We start from the raw sequence: 12331 nt of genomic DNA, 5'->3' as shown, positions 1-12331 counted from the left end.
TGTGAATCTATTTCTGCCCTGACTCCTCCTCTCTTGTCTGTGAGGACAAGAGTCCTTGATGTTGTGGCTAATGAGGAAAACAAAAGGCCAGGGGCTTCCCAAGGACTTCGCCTGCCTTGAGCAGGTACCTACTGAAGCTTGGCTTCTTCCGGGGTCCTGTAACCATGAGCCCCACACTAGAATTCATGTTCAGCTAACATCTGATCCAGAGTCAGGGTCAGTTTGGTAGAGGGGCCTGAAGTAGCCACTGGGATCTGGGGCACTCTGTGCAGTCACCCTGCTGGGGCTGTGACCTGAAGTCCCCATAGGAGTCTGTTTCTGTTGAGGTGGCAAGTCTCTAAGACATAAGAGGTATTTCTGACAAGAGGCATAGGAACATCTGCTGCTTCGGTCCATTTGAGTCCCAGCCCCCACCCACCCTGCCCGCTGTCTCACTGCTGGGAGGAGGAGCACACAGGGTTTGAATCAAAGGCCGGGCTTCTACTCCCTCTGCCACCAATTCCAAACCCAGGCAAGTTGTTCTGCTTGGCTGAACCTTGGATCACTCATCTGAGCAGCAGCATAAACAGCCCTACTTCCTAGGGCAGCTGATATCTGTCCATGGGGCGTAGAGTCACTACTGGTCCCATTCCCCCGGGGCCCCAAGACAGAAGTCGAGAGTGAGTGACGAAGGATGTTTATTTAGGCTCGATCCTTTGATTTAGCCATACGTGTAAAAATATATAATCTAAAGTCAAGGAAATAATAATCAGGTTGGTGTCACCTCCCCTCCTCCATTTCGCACAGCCTTCCCACCGGTCCCCTTCTCAGCTGCTCCCTTCAAAATCCTGGAGAGTGTGGGACAGGGGTCACTTCTTGGCAGCTTCTGCCTGAGCTGCCAAATCTGCCTCTTTCTGAGCAGCCAAAAATATGGCGCGCTCCTTCTGGAAAGCTGCCAGCTCTTCTGAACTAAGGCTGCAGGTGCAGAAAAACAGATGGTAAGTAAGTGGCCAGTCACTGATGGGGAGGTCCCAAGTACCCGTGCCACTGTCTCAGAACCTTCTCCCCTCCTGGACTTCTCAGCCTCCTACTTGTGCTCATCTGTTTCCTCTGCCAGGGAGGCCACTTCACCACCTCTGCCTTTTATTCCCTTCTTAGAGCCCTACTGGTCCTTTGAGGCCTCAGCTATATCCTAGCTTAACTGGCCTTTCCCCTGTGCCCCAAAACACTTTGTACAAGAAGTCAGCTGGCTGCGCATGTGTGTCCCTCCCTGAGCAGGGATCAGATTTATCATCTCTGGACTCCCAGTAAAAGGAAAGATTTGAGAAAAGTAAAGCCCATCCCTGGTCCATGCTTAACCCCACTTCTTGGGAAACAACCAACCGTCAGCCTTGACACGGGAAGCGACATCAGCAGCAAGAGGCTGGCAGAAGGTTGAGTGCTGCCCCAGCTATTGTCTGTGCTAGATGCCCTCCTACCCAACATCTCACTTCAAAGAACGATTCCTGAGGTCATCTGAAGCCCCATGAGGAATCAAGTGTGAACTTGAGACAGCTGGGAAGGGCCTTTCAGGAAACTGGTCCCTGTTTGCCTTGCCTCTCTCATACTATTTCCCATCCCGCCTATAGTACTATATACCAGGTCACACTCAACTTGCTTCACGTTTCCACCTTCCGCCTTCGCAGGGATCTTTCTACTTCCCGGAACACTTGCTCTCAGTCCGGGACTTTTCCAGGTCTCTGCTTACATGTCACCTCCCCTCCAAAGTCTTCACTGACACGCCAGGCAAAATCAGGAGACTTATACTCTGTTCTCAAGACACCTGTAGTTCTTGTTATCAACACTGCCTGCCTGGGGGGCTAATGCTCCATTTATGGATCTGCCCCCGTTTCTGGACTGGGAGTTCCTCAGGAGCGGGGCCAAGCGTAACTATCTTGTTCCTAGCTCTATCTTATGCCCAGAACAACGTCTAACGCATAACAGGTACTTAATAAGTGTATCTCAAATGAATCAATGGGGCTCCCCACTCCCAAGAATCTAAGGTTCTTTGACTCAGAAGTTGACTCTCCCACTAATGGGCCCTCTCAGCTGTGCCCCAGAGTCAAGAACTTTCCAGGCCCTTTCCAGGACACTCACTCCTTCATCACACGAATGCCCAGGGAACGGGCAGAGCCAATGATGGAGCGGACAACAGAGGACAGGGGAACATCCTGCAGAGCAAAGGCGTCGTCCTGAGCTTTAACACGAGCGATCTCATACACGTGCTTCAAGGTCACCAGGCCTGCCACCTCCTTTCCTGGGGGAAGAAACAAGTAGCCCTTCAGCTGTCACTGCTTCCTTCCAGGGCCCCCAGAATCCCAGGTGCCTATCCTGATCCTTACCTGTCTGCCGGGCCCCCTTCTCAATCCCAGCAGCTGCCTTCAGGAAGTAGGAAACAGTGGGTTGTCCAATCTTGATTTCAAACGTCCTATCAGGCTTAATGGAAAAAAGAAATATGATTATATCTCTTCCTGCCTCTCCCGACGCCTGCTGCCCCAACCACGGGGAAACTTCTAACTTCCTGTCCTCCCTTCCCTTGATTCACCGATGGTGTCCCTCCAACAGACCACAAAACCACAGGAAAAATAAATCTGCAGCAAACAACCCTTTCTCCTCTATTCCAGGCTCGACTCTGCTCAGGAAGCCCCAATGAAATGAGGGCGCAAAAGGAAGAACAGCATACGGAAGGGCAGGCTCAAAAAGATAGGGTCTGGTCTCCACTGTGTAGATGGGGAAAGTGGGGCCTGGTAACGGAGAGACTTGTCCCGAGTTAGGAGCAGAGTAGCAACCCCAGGCGACCATCCGCAGGACCTAGGAAGCACAGGGGAGGTGAAAAAAGAAACTGCGGTGAAAAAGAAAGCGACTCTGCACCTTCACAAAGATCTTCGTGGGCAGAGGAATGCCCTCTTTGATGTCCTTTGTCTTCTCGTTGAACTCCTTGCAGAACTGGTTGATGGAAACGCCTCGCTGCGAAGGAAGCAGCGGGGTTACTGCAGGAAGGGATGGCGTCCTCCCACCCAGGAGGCTCCGTCCGTTCCCTCCTCCGTTCTCACTTCTTTACGTTCCCATCCTCTTTTCTCTACCCAAATTTAACTACCACTCCATGTGCCCGATGATTTGTACGCACCATCCCTCTCCGTCCTCAACAACAGCCCGTTAAGGAAGAACTGAGAGAGCGGAGCCTCCAAGAGGCTATGAAACTAACGCGAGGACATTGTGTGGGCAGCAGGGCCGCGCTTTGAACCGAGGCCTCCCCGGCTCCAGAGCCGACACCCTTCACCTGCGTTCTAGCTCCCCCCGTCCCGCGCCTCCCAAGCCAGGTTCCAGCCGCGGCTGCACCTGACCCAGGATGGGGCCTAGCGGGGGCCCGGACATGGCCTGGCCCGCCCGTACGATGGTCCGGATCACGCCGCCGGCCTCGAGCTTCCTGACGGCCCGAGTGGCCCGGCTTAGCTTCGACATGATGCGAGGCTCACGGACTTAGTTCACCTCAGGGCAACAGCAAGACACACAGCTCCGGGGGCCGCCATCTTGAATCAGAGGTCAAGGGTCCTCACGTTAGGTTAGGGCAGGTGAAGCCCACAAGCCGTTGTTTGAGTCCTTCCGCTCTCCAACTAGTAAGTCAAAGAGGGTGAGACAAAGAGAAAATAAACTTTTACCTTGCCATCTGAAGATAGGGGAATGACCCGAATCTCGAATGGCTCGGGTACACACATTCCTTCTGGATAGCAAACAGGCAGTACATCGGACAGCTAAACTGAAGGAGGAGGAGGGCCTTAATACCTGCACAGCATTGTGGGTATGGTAGTTTTGACCTGTTCTGCCAATCCCGCAGATAGCTGTGCGTTAGGGTGCTACTAGCTGCTGGACATGGTAATTATCCTTGGGTTTGAAATGAACCTGGAGCTGGTTCTTAGGTGCAGGATCTCTTTACTTTCTGAGCCTGTTTCCTCACTTGTTCTTGAAAGGCAATATGGTTAAGAATACAGACTCTGGAAGCAAATTGCCCGGTTGCTCCTCTTGCTGTCTTCAACTTGATTAAGTTAATTTATGCTTAGTTTCCTTCCCTGTACAATGGGGATTAGACTATGGAGCACCTACCCGTAGGGATGGTCGTGAGGACTGAATTAGCAGTGTGTTTTAGAACAATGCCTGGCACCTAGTCATCTGGTAACTGTACAATGAGGACAAAGCCTTCACAGAGTTGTTGTGAGTCTTAACAGGCCCAGAACGTGTTTGATACATCCTCTGTGCCCAATAAAATAGGCCAGCATCTTATTACTGTATATTATTTAACTTTCTTTTGAGTACTTATTATATGCCAGGCACTGTGCTAAAGGCATTATTATCTCATTCAATCCTCACAATGGCATGTTTTATTTTACCCCTTTTACAAATGAGAACATTAAAGCACAAAAGGGGGCCTAAAAACAACTACTTTGTATGTGACAGGGCTGGAAAACAAATATTGGGGTTATCTGATTCTAGACCTTGTGACGTTTATGACCCTATATTGCCTCATCTAGTAAATGGAGATAATCCATGTAAAACCACACTGTAAACTATGAAACTTTTAAAATTATGAATTTGTGTTAAACTCCCACTAATTAAATGTGACTGTTCCTGCCTCTGAAGTCCGTCAAGCTCTTTGTAACACTCAACCTCATTTGCCTTAATCAAGACTCTCAAACCAAGCTGGCTCTTTGATTTACTAGCTGTAAGTCCTTGGATAGATAATTAACTTCCCTGTGCTTTGTTTCCTGGTGAGTAACATGGGGCTAATAGTACTCACCTAACAGGAAAGTAGTTAACTCAGGTAAAGCGCTTAGAAGAGGGTCTGGTCCAAAACAAGCCAGGCTGGGTATGATTTATCTCTGGGTCCTCTGCACTGCTCTTTATTTACAAATTTATTTATGAATAAAGACATAAATATTTTCTGAACGAAGGAATTAGGAAACAGATGGGCATGGCAGGTGCTCGAGGAGCCAAGAATACAGCCTGTGGGTGGCCAGTTAGCTCAGTTGGTTAGAGCATGGTCCTAATAACACCAAGTTGCCAGTTCGATCTCCGCATGGGCCACTGTGAGCTGCGCCCTACTTAACAAAAGACAAAAAGAAAGAGAATGCAGCCTGGGACAAACTGGGCTCTTTTGGGTGCAGTTTCCACTTCCTGACAATGAAAGGATTGTTTTGATTATTCTGGCTCTTACAGATTATAAAGAAGTAACTTCCCAGCCTACTTGTGGAAATGTATGAGGTCAGAGCATTTCATTGGTGAAAATGAGGCCAGACAGGTGAATAAGGCCACATCAGCCATGTCTTGTCAGCCTTGTTAAGGAGTGTGGGCTGTGCAGTAGGAAGCCATTGAAGAGTGGTAAGTATTTGCATCATATTTGCATTTTGAAAAGGTGACTCTGGCTTGGGTATGTAGACGAGTGCAAGAGTGGATGCATTAGGCCAGGGCAAGAAGAGATGATAGTGTCTTGTGACCAATTCAAGAGATACTTAGAAGATAGAATTTATTTTAGTCAAATGCTTTGCAGTAACAGTGTCCATCTATATGAATAGTAACTCTTTGAAGCCTCATTACAATCCTATGTGGTACAAGTGCTATTATTATCTCCACTTTACAGATGAGAAAAACTGAAACACAGAGAGGTTAAGTCACTTGCCCAAACTTGCACTGCTAGAAAGTGGCAGAGTCAGGATTTGAACCCAGATCTTTTGGCTCTAGGAAACAGGCTCTTAACCACCCCCTAGGCTGCTTTGACAACCACCAGAACTTAGTGCTTGATGGGTAATTTGTGGGCAGTGGGGAGAGGCATCAAGGGCGATACTCAGGATTCTGGCATGAAGAGTTTGGGCAAATGAATGATAAGGACTTTTACTTTTAGTGTTGAAACATGAAAACTGTAGGTTTAGGTTTATATTTAGGTTTAGGTGATGAGTTGGGTTTAGGGGTATAGTGTAAGCCCTGAATGTTGATTTTTCTTTTTTTGTAATAGTAAATGTCTGACTTTAGCTTTGATTGCTGAGGCATCCACTTCAAAGATAGCTATCTGGAATAAACACATTGTCAATTACTAAATATAGAGCCAGCTCTTATGTTTTAAATTCACAAATAAAGAGTGAGCCCATGAAACCATAGGTCCCCACCCTTAACCCCAATAAAAGCAGAATCCCAGGCCCATACTTGTGTACTGCCCCCCACACCCACCGGTGTCCTGGCTGTGTGGCCCCATGTGCACCATGTAATTACCGGGACCTGAGAGTATTAACCATTTTTTCCCCCCAAAGTTCCCTGATGGCTATTGCTGAGGGCAGCTTGCAATCATAATAAAAACCACAAGGGCCGGTGCAGCCACAACATTGGTTATCTATAGGCAGAGACCCTCACACAACAGGGGTTGTCTGTGTGACACTCAGCTACTGGGAGAGAAGTCTGAGCTGCTGAGAGAAATGCTGGCATCTGTGGCATGGAGACTGATAGTCCCTGAGGCCAGGGCCAGAAGTGAGGTTGCCCGAAGTGGGGAGAAGCGGATTCGGCATTTAAAGCATGAGGAGAAGAAAGGAAAGCGTGAGCCAAGGAAACCAAGGAGTGGCCCCAGAGTCAGGAGTTAAGCAGAAGGCCAGGAGTGAGGCATCCTGGAAGCTACTGGAGAACAGTTTGAGAAAAAGAAAGTAAAGAAGTAGAAATCAAACTAAAACTTAGCCTATGCCCCACAGAAAATGGAAAAGACTGGACAAAATGTTTGCAAATAGGAGTTTTGTGGACCCCTAGTGAACACAGCATAGAAAGATTCATTGCTGTGCAAAGAGAAAGAAGGAAGAGGGCTGTGAAGTGATGTAAGAGGTCCCAGCTGGAAAGGCCTGTAGCCTGCTTCCCAGGTGGGTTAATGGATCCCATAAAAGTGGTTAAGGCCAGGGGTCCGTGGATGGCTAATCCCATTGCCCTAGGAGGCAGCAAGACACTAGAGAGTGACCACTGAAGGCCTGGACGAAGTGCCTGTGTCCTTGTGTAGCAGAAAGGCTCTTTTGCTTTAAAGTGTGACAGGGAGAGAGCAGAGAAGCCACCAGTCCTGGAGAGGAGGGCTGACCAGGTGGAGGCCTTCTCAGAATGGAGGTCCAGTTAGGCCATCTCGATGGGGACCTGTGTGAACACACAGCATTGGGCGCCAGATTCATCCTGTTAAAGTAAGGGCCAGGGATTCTGAATTTCTACCAGTGGAAACACAGAAGAAATTGAGTCAGAGAAAAGGAAAGCTCCGTAGTTCTGTGTCTTACATACCAGAAGTATAGACTGAGGTCTGTACTTGTCACATACACACAATTCTCAGCCCCATTCCTGGTACCCTAGGAGCCCCCTGGAACAACATAGAAGAGCAGACAGAGAAGGGGGCAGGCAGAGAGAGGAATGGACTGTTTCTCTTCAACCTGTGATTGCAGACATGGGGAGTTAGGCACCTAGAATTGCCTATATACGGTTCACCCCTCTCCCTCAGCCCCCACAGTCAACCTGTCCAATGGCTCCCAGCAATCCTGACTGCCCAGAGAGAAGGGCTGCCTCTCCCAGTACACACTTCTCCTTAGTGTATGACTTGGGGCAAGGCCCCTCACCTCTCTGGGCCTCAGTTTTCTCAACTGTGAAATAAGAATAATAAAGATACCTACCACACAGGAATGTTGAGAATATTTAATGACGTTACCCAGGTAGGGTGCTTTGCTCATGCCTGGCACGTGGCCTATGGTAAGCACTCTCTACGAGTGAACTATTATTGTCAGTTCAGACTTCATCTTTTCTTGGCTTGACACTCAGGACGGCCCCCTCCTTGGCCTCTCTGCCTCCATTCTTGCCCTACAAATCTATCCTCTCCAACTCAGCCAGTGTGAGGCCTCTGTCTAAAACTTGTCAATGTCACACTTATCGTAGCTTCTTTTCCTAGAGAGTGGCTCTTGGTCCATCCGAGAACCTTGTTAAAATTTAGCTCTCTGGAATCCCCAGGAGATCCTGCTGAGACTCATCGCTCCACAAACAAAAGTCTATACTTGTTGGTGTGGGATTCAAGACCCTGAAATTAACCCCTGCCAACTTCTCCAAAAGTGCTACACCCTACCTCACACCATACCCTCCAGCCGCACCAGAGAGTGTACACTTCCCCGCTTCCCTAAGACCTCCTGTACTTCTCTGTCTGTGCGTATGCAGACCAAGACGCTCTTTCTCCCTTTTTCTTCCCAGCTCCCTCTGCCTCCGTACCCCTCAGGAAGGGGCCTGGTGTGGGCTGACTTACGTCCCCCAAAAGTAATATGTTGGATCCCTGACCCCCAGTACCTCAGAATGTGACTGTAGTTGGAGATAGGGCCTTTAAAGAGGTGATTAGTTAAAAAGAGGCCATTAAGTTGGACCCTCATCCACTCTGACTGATGTACTTCTAAAAGGAAATCAGGGTACAGACATGCACGGAGGACAGACTGTGTCAGGACAGAGAAGGTGCCATCTGCAAGCCAAAGAGAGAGGCCTTAGGAGAAAACGTAGCTGCTGACTCCTTGATCTTAGACAGAGCTTTTTTCAAACTAGACTTGTGACCTATTGGTGAGTTATGAAATTGATTTTGTGAATTCAACCAGCATTTTTAATGAAATAGAATAGAAAGTAGCAGAATACATCACATGGAGTAAAGATATGTATTGTCTCATGAAACTTGTGTTTCCCTCGTGTGTTTGTGTGTGTATTGGATCACAATAAAAATGTATTGCTAAGGGTCATGGCCCAGGACCCCCAAATAGAAAGCCACTGCAGTGCCAGTGTGACTTTCAAAAATGATATCAAACCTTGTTCATTCCTGTATGTCCAATGCCTGATGTAGGACCTGGCATGTGGTAGGACCTTGGGAAATATTTATGGAACAGCAGCAATGATGCTTGCATATGTTATCTCCTCTACTTCCACCTCTGTGACCTTAGTCTCAGCACCAAACTCTTTCAGCTCGATGACAACAGCCTCTTAGCAAGTGCTGGTTTCCACTTTGGCTCCTCTACAGACCTTCCTCCTGCATCCATGAGGGCTCTTTCTAAAGTATAAGTCAGATTTTGTCATTCACCTAATGAGTGACCCCAATGTCATCATGTCACTCACTTATTCCAATTACTTCCCACTGGGACCCAATTAAAGTCCTAATGCCTTTACCCTGCCGTATAGGCCTGACGTATTCTGGCCCTCTCCCCATCACCTCTCCTCCTTTCCTCAATCCACTCTAACCACATTGACCTCCTTACTCATTGTGGTATTTTGATTTATGATGAGAAATATATATCTGGTCTTTGTCTTGTTCCTGGTACAGAGCTCCTAAAACCCATGGAATTTCCTAAGTGATAAGAGCTATGAAGGTGAAAGGAGAATCTTTTGTGATTCATAACAAACTCATTCCCACCACAGATGAGGTCCATGATTCTCCAACCCAGGGCAGAAAATGGCTATCTCTGAATCTCTATTTCATATTCCCAACAGATGGAATGGATTGGCCCAGCCTGGGTCAGGTTGGCTCCCCATTCCACTAAGCTGTGGCTAGGTGATCATGTCACAGAGATGAACATAATTGCTGGGGAAGCATCACTGGGACTAGGGGAAAGCAGGTTCACTGAGATGCCCCACAGTAAGTATTTAATAACATTGTTAATGAACGGGTAAAACTATAAACAAGAAGGCTATCAGGATTTCAAGATCTGGGGACAATTTCTAGCCCCTCCTGTGGTGTTTGCTTCTCTCTGTTCACCTGCCCTTCCGCCCTATGTCCTCTCACTGGCTTCTGCAGCTCCCTCGGGTTCCGCCCTCTCTTCGATCACTGTGCTGATGGCTGTCACAGCTTCACTAACTCCCTCTACCTTCTGATCTTTTAGCTGGAACAAGTCCCTACCCATTCGAATTACAGAGTGTGAGGGTTTGATTGAACCAACTCATCGTATTTTTAACATTGTTACTATTATAAGCCAACAGAAAGCTCATACAATAAAATGTACAGCTTAACCAACTATTACAAAATGAGTATTCAGCTGACTCATCCGTCAAGAAACCAAGCAGCACCCTGGACAGCACCCTAACCCTCCCCATGTGCTCCTTCCGGGTTATAACCACTGTCCTGATTTTTATACGTTGACTTCCTTGCCTTTCTTTATTTTTACCACCTAAGCGTGCATCCTGAACTGATATACCTTAGTTTGGGCTATTTCTGAGCTTTATATCAATGATATATTTGGAATCGTATGATTCCAGTGGATGGGTTTGGCTTCTTTTGCTCAGTCATGTTTTTTTTTGTTTTTGTTCTTTTCTTTTTTTTAGTAAGAGCTATATTGAGATGTAATACACATATCAACCATACAGTTCACCCATTTGAAGTGTACAGTTTACTGACTTTTAGTATGTTCACAGATATATGTAACCATCACCACAGCAAACTTTGGAACATTTTTATCACCTCAAAAAGAAACTCGTACACTTCAGCTATCCCCTGTCATTCTGCCACCCGTCCCAGCCCTAAGTAACCACTACTGTATTTTCTGTCTCTCTAGAGCTTCCTGTTGTGACATTTCCTATAAATGGAATCATACAGTATGAGGCCTTTTGTGACTGGCTTCTTTCACTTAGCGTAATGTTTTCAAGGTTCATCCTCGATGTTTTCAAGGTTGTGGCATGTATCAGTACTTTATTCCTTTTTTATGGCTGAATAATATTCCATTGTATAGATATATTAAATATTGTTTAGCCATTCAACAATTGAGGAACATTTGGATTATTTCCACCTTTTGGCTATTACAATAATGCTGCCATAAACATTTGTGCACAAGTTTTTGTGTGGACATATGTTTTCATTTTTCTTGGCATACACCCTAGGAGTGGAATTACTGGGTCATGTACTAACTCTATGTTTAACTGTTTGAGGTACTGCTGGACTGCTCAACCCATAGGTTGTGTGCGAGGGTGCTGATTTCCCTACATCCTGCCAACACCTGCCTGCTTTTTCCCCAATCTATAGGTCATCCTTTCCCAGTTCTTTGTATGACTTATAATTTTTGTTGGAAACTGAAGATTTTAGATAACATATTGTAGCAACTTGGTTCTGGTCCTCTGCCTCCAGGGCCATTGGTGTTATTGTTATTTGCTTGTTTAGTGACTTGCTGGATTATTGTTTGAAGTACATCCTCCCCTTCCTGCAGCCCGAGTATAAAGCCTCTGCCCTTGGTCCTTAGGGAGTGCAGCCTTGGGTGTGCCTGCAGTCACCATGGGATGACAGTGGTTTGTGCAAGGCTCTCCTTGACTGACTCTTTCCCTAACCACACCCAGCTGTTAAGCGCTACTCATTGCCAGTTGAGTTCTTTATTGTTTTCAACAATGTCTTGGGACATAAATTGTTCCAATCAAAGACAATCAAAGACTGATCCAATCAAAGGAATAGAGTTTGGGTCCCCAGATCTATCTATGAGGGTTCTATCTTTTCCCAAGCCCTACTCTTCCACTTACCCTTCCAGCATCTTGGCTCTTCCTTCTCCTCTCCTCTCCAAATCGGTTTAGCCCAGAAAGTTTGTTGTTGTTGCTTTTTGTTTTTTTGTTTTGTTTTTTGAACATCCTTTCTTAACTACATACACAAATATTATTCCACACTGCTTACACTAGCCCCTTGTCTTTGTGCACTTGAACCCAAATATTGAAGAAATCAGGGTTGTGTCTTGTTCCTTCCCCCCCCTCCCCCGCCTTTTGTTTTGAAGCAATAGGGTCATGATCTAGATTGAAAAGAGAGAAGGGAGGGGCTGAACAAAGGAATTTCAGAACAACACTACAAATGTTTATGCCACCACATAGGTACTATTATTCCCATTCTACAAATAAGAAACTGAGGCCTAGAGAGATTAAGAAGCTGGATTTCTTGGGACAGAGCACCGGACTTAGAGCCAGAAGCCAAGGATGAAACTTGGGCACCTGTGTCTGTTGGTGGTGTCCTAACTCTCCTTTCTTCTCCCCCATCTGGACAATGCTGGAATCAGGGTCCACCCCAGGCTCCCAGAGACCTCTTGGGATCTGGCTGTGCCCACCATGCAGCTCTGATCCCTGCTGAACCCAGTGCTCTACCACAGGAGAAATCTCTGTCTCCTGTGGCGAATCCTGGAATTGCTCTCAACCTTTTCTCCCTACAGTCTGGGGTCAGGTGGTGGTAGCATTGGAGCTCTGGTCAAACTTCAGATCCATACCCGCCTGGCTTTGTGATCCAGGGCACATATACCCCCACCCCCACCCTCAACCCCCCAAAAAAAACCCAGCCTCATTT

The 12331-nt window shown here is 47.1% G+C and overlaps 1 protein-coding gene across 2 annotated transcripts; it reads right to left on the bottom strand.

Annotated features, from left to right (window-relative positions):
• Nucleotides 1–660: 660 nt before the first annotated feature.
• Nucleotides 661–3761, bottom strand: MRPL11 (mitochondrial ribosomal protein L11). Of its 2 annotated transcripts, XM_081062991.1 has the most exons (6): nt 3678–3761; nt 3358–3548; nt 2890–2985; nt 2361–2454; nt 2116–2275; nt 661–954 (listed from the first exon to the last, which is right to left on the bottom strand). In XM_081062991.1, the coding sequence occupies exons 2-6, from the start codon at nt 3478–3480 to the stop codon at nt 849–851; spliced, it is 579 nt and encodes a 192-aa protein (XP_080919117.1). In that variant the 5' UTR covers nt 3481–3548; nt 3678–3761; the 3' UTR covers nt 661–848. The 2 variants fall into 2 exon arrangements, with proteins under 2 accessions (XP_080919117.1, XP_080919116.1); XM_081062990.1 differs by lacking the exon at nt 3678–3761 and having other exon boundaries at nt 3358–3582.
• Between the last annotated feature and the right edge of the window lie 8570 nt (nt 3762–12331).

This window comes from Rhinolophus hipposideros (assembly GCF_964194185.1).
Source record: "Rhinolophus hipposideros genome assembly, chromosome: 10".
In the NCBI taxonomy this organism is placed as follows: Eukaryota; Metazoa; Chordata; class Mammalia; order Chiroptera; family Rhinolophidae; genus Rhinolophus; species Rhinolophus hipposideros.
The sequence above is the reverse complement of the archived record's forward strand: the minus strand, read 5'-3'. Positions and strand labels throughout refer to the sequence as shown.

What these genes read in the sequence shown, in the direction of transcription:
- MRPL11 (XM_081062991.1), bottom strand. Translation starts at nt 3,480, where the DNA reads ATGTCGAAGCTAAGCCGGGCCACTCGGGCCGTCAGGAAGCTCGAGGCC. An exon ending in TAGGCCCCATCCTGGGTCAG is followed by an intron (nt 2,986 to 3,357) that starts GTGCAGCCGCGG and finishes CTTCCTTCGCAG; the next exon opens with CGAGGCGTTTCCATCAACCA. An exon ending in GAAGGGGGCCCGGCAGACAG is followed by an intron (nt 2,276 to 2,360) that starts GTAAGGATCAGG and finishes TTCTTCCCCCAG; the next exon opens with GAAAGGAGGTGGCAGGCCTG.